General features: G+C 55.0%; 1 protein-coding gene across 1 annotated transcript in view; it reads left to right on the plus strand.

The window, feature by feature from the left end:
* Positions 1-736: 736 nt before the first annotated feature.
* TNIK (TRAF2 and NCK interacting kinase) overlaps positions 737-3,095 on the plus strand; it is a gene marked incomplete at its 5' end in the record, with an annotated part of 39,899 nt that continues 37,540 nt past the window's right edge. The window contains 3 exons of the mRNA XM_029083837.1: positions 737-847; positions 1,331-1,417; positions 2,662-2,862. Of these exons, the coding sequence (XP_028939670.1) occupies positions 737-847; positions 1,331-1,417; positions 2,662-2,862 (399 nt within the window). The remainder of the gene's footprint in view (positions 848-1,330; positions 1,418-2,661; positions 2,863-3,095) is intronic.

A 3,095-nucleotide genomic window follows, 5' to 3' on the forward strand; every position in this document is an offset into this window, starting at 1 on the left:
GGAGTGGCGCAGGCTGCAGAGCTCCAGTAGCCAATGTTGGCATTTGGGTGCCCTCTGCCGATGTGCCGGCTGCGGGGTCCCTCTGCTTCCCTGGCAGGGTGTTGTGGCAGTTTACTGCAAGCCCCTGCTCCCCAGGATGGGAGAGCAGGGTGGTTCGGGTAGCTGGAGGAGTGATGGTGGGTTAAAAACAGAGGGTGCAGGGACTGCGGGTGTCCTTGGGTGCCCAGCGCACCCTGGGGGGCTCACAGCCGGCTGCAGATCGTCATCACCCCAAAATGTCCTGGATCACTGGTGGCAAAGATCAGAGAATCACAGAATGATGGGGGTTGGAAGGGACCTCAGGAGATCATCCAGTCCAACCCCCCTGCAGGTTCCCTGCACCAGGTTGCACAGGAGCATCCAGGTGGGTTTTGAACATCTCCAGAGATGGAGACTCCTCACCCTCTCTGGGCAGCCTGTCCCAGTACTCCCATCACCCTCACCATGGGAGAAGAAAAGGGGTTGTGTGCATGGTCCAGCACTGGTTTGGAGGATGCTGTAGATTCTCCATAGCCAGTGGGGTGGGATTGACAAGCCCCTCTACCACCCTAAATGCCTGCTGGCAAGGCATCCCCTCAGGCAGGAAGGAGCGGTATGGGCTGCTGGGTGAGATGACTCCCCAAAAACCCTGAGAAAAAGGACTTTGAGCTCCAGAGGAGAGGATTGGGGTGCTGACCTGTGCCTCCTGTCCCCACAGCAGCAGAGACGGGAGAAGGAGCTGCGGAAGCAGCAGGAGCGGGAGCAGCGGCGGCACTACGAGGAGCAGATGCGGCGGGAGGAGGAGCGGAGACGCGCGGAGCACGAGCAGGTAACCCAGTGGGAGCAGGGCAGTCGCCTTCAACGTGCATTCCTCTTCCTCTAATCAAAGGTTTTTCTCATAAACACTCATTTTTTGCCACTTGAGAGCAAATTGCTTAATTGTTAATGCTGCGTGTGTCGCTTTCCACCGCCCTCATTTATGTCTGCGTGGAACCACTTGCTGGCTTGCAGGTGTGGAATCACTTGATGCAGACTTTCTGCACCCACCGGTTCCCCAGGGGGGTTTAGTGGTGTCCCCAGTTAATGTTTGCCATTTCCCCATTTTCACCCTTTACCCTTGGAGGCCCTTGTAGAGTGGTGGACACCCCGGGCTCTTTGGGCAGGGATGGAGGGTGCCCAGGCTGATTGATCAGTGTCAGCTGTCGGGCGGGATGGATGCGGGTACCCACCTCATTCTCCTTCCTCTTGGGAAATACTGTCTCTTTCACCTTCTCTCTCTTTTTCCTTTGATCCTTGCTGCCCATGCCTCCAGGAGTACATCAGGCGACAGTTAGAGGAGGAGCAGAGACAGTTAGAGATCCTGCAGCAGCAGTTGTTGCAGGAGCAAGCGCTACTTCTGGTAAATGGGAGGCCCCGGCCACGCTTGCCGCTTTCTGCCTGTGTCACATCCGCATGTGCCCACGCTCAGCCGTGTCCCCTGAGTCCCTCCTGCCACGCCGAGACGTGGGGGACACCGTGGCTGTGAGCATGCCTCGATTCCCCTGCCGCCCTTGCTTCGGGCTGGTCCCCTCGCCGTGCACACCTCCCGCCTTGCATCCCTGCCGCGGCACCGGCGTGCTTGTGCCCTCCCCAGGGGAGCAGCCCTGGTTGTTGCCCCCTAATTTTGAAGGCTGTTTGCAGCATGCTGGAGCGTGGTTGAGTCGTCGCGTCCCTCCACCCGGCAAACCCATGCTGTCCTGTGGGTTTGCATATCCTGAATGATGGTTTTTGTTTTGATTTCCTTACAGGAGCACTGTGTATTCCCTCTCCTGCCATTTGCATTCTAGATGCCCTCTTTTTTATTTAATTTATTTTTTGAGTCATCTTTTTTTTATGTCCCTGCTGATGGCAGGGGGGTTGGAACTGGATGAGCTTGAAGGTCCCTTCCAACCCAAACCATTCAATGATTCTATGCTGGTAGCTGTTATTCTCACTGCATTTTCTTTTAATCCACGGGGATTATTCTTTTTTCTCTCTTGCTATGAGTTTTATTTAAGGAAAAGAAAAACCCTCACACCAGCTCTTGCCTTTTATAAGGCTCTTTCAAAATTATTTACTCCTTAAACCTCACAGAGCCATAGGGATTCAGTAGGATCATAAAACTGGCTCAGCTGCACAGCCCTTCCCACAAACAATGAATTGGTCCTACTTGAGGACTTGGCTTCAGTGGGGTTTTGTCTGACCCAGTGGTGTCTGGCACCTCATCAGATTGACGCTTTGTTTTTCCCATCCAGAAAAGTCTGGGCAAAGTCAGTGGTAACTCCTAAGAGAACGTCTGAGCCCTCAGAGGGGTCTCGCAGTGTTACCCCAGCGAGGCAGCACTGGCACCCCCTGATCTGGCAGATGGGACAGGTCACCAGCTGCAAAGTGCCACCATGGGGGTCACAACTCTGAATTTGCTGCCTCTGTCCTCCCAACTGTCTCTCTTCCAGGATACTTTACAGCTCAGTCCCCAAAGTCTTTCCAGTCAATGAGCTTTGCCAGAAAACAACCTTTCAGATACTCAGACCCCATTTTCCACCCAAAGGGATCCATCTGCAGTGTGCAGCCTCTGTGTTGACACCCTGGCCAGGCACCCGTGTCACTGTGTTTCCTTCTGGGTAGGAGTACAAGCGCAAGCAGCTGGAGGAGCAGCGGCAAGCGGAGAGGCTGCAGAGGCAGCTCCAGCAGGAACGGGACTACCTGGTCTCCCTACAGCAGCAGCAGCAGCAGCAGAGGCAGGACCAGAGGCCAGCAGAGAAGAAACCCCTCTACCATTACAAAGAAGGGATAAATGCCAGCGAGAAACCAGCGTGGGCCAAGGAGGTAGGCGAGAGCGAGGAGCGCGGTGATGCTGGTCTGCATCCGCAGGGCTGGGCACGCGGTTCGGTCTGAAACACGTATGGCAGATTGTGCTCTGCTGGGTCAGCCTCCAGCAGATGCCATTAGCTGTGCTGGAAACACTCCCAGTTCAGTGCAGTGTCTGTGTGTACGTTTGTGCAAGCAGAAAAAGTAGAGGAAGGAGTATTTTTCCATGAGGACATGCAAGGAGGAGGATG

The sequence above is a fragment of the Antrostomus carolinensis genome, unplaced genomic scaffold, assembly GCF_000700745.2.
Source record: "Antrostomus carolinensis isolate BGI_N321 unplaced genomic scaffold, ASM70074v2 scaffold38072, whole genome shotgun sequence".
Lineage (NCBI taxonomy): Eukaryota > Metazoa > Chordata > Aves > Caprimulgiformes > Caprimulgidae > Antrostomus > Antrostomus carolinensis.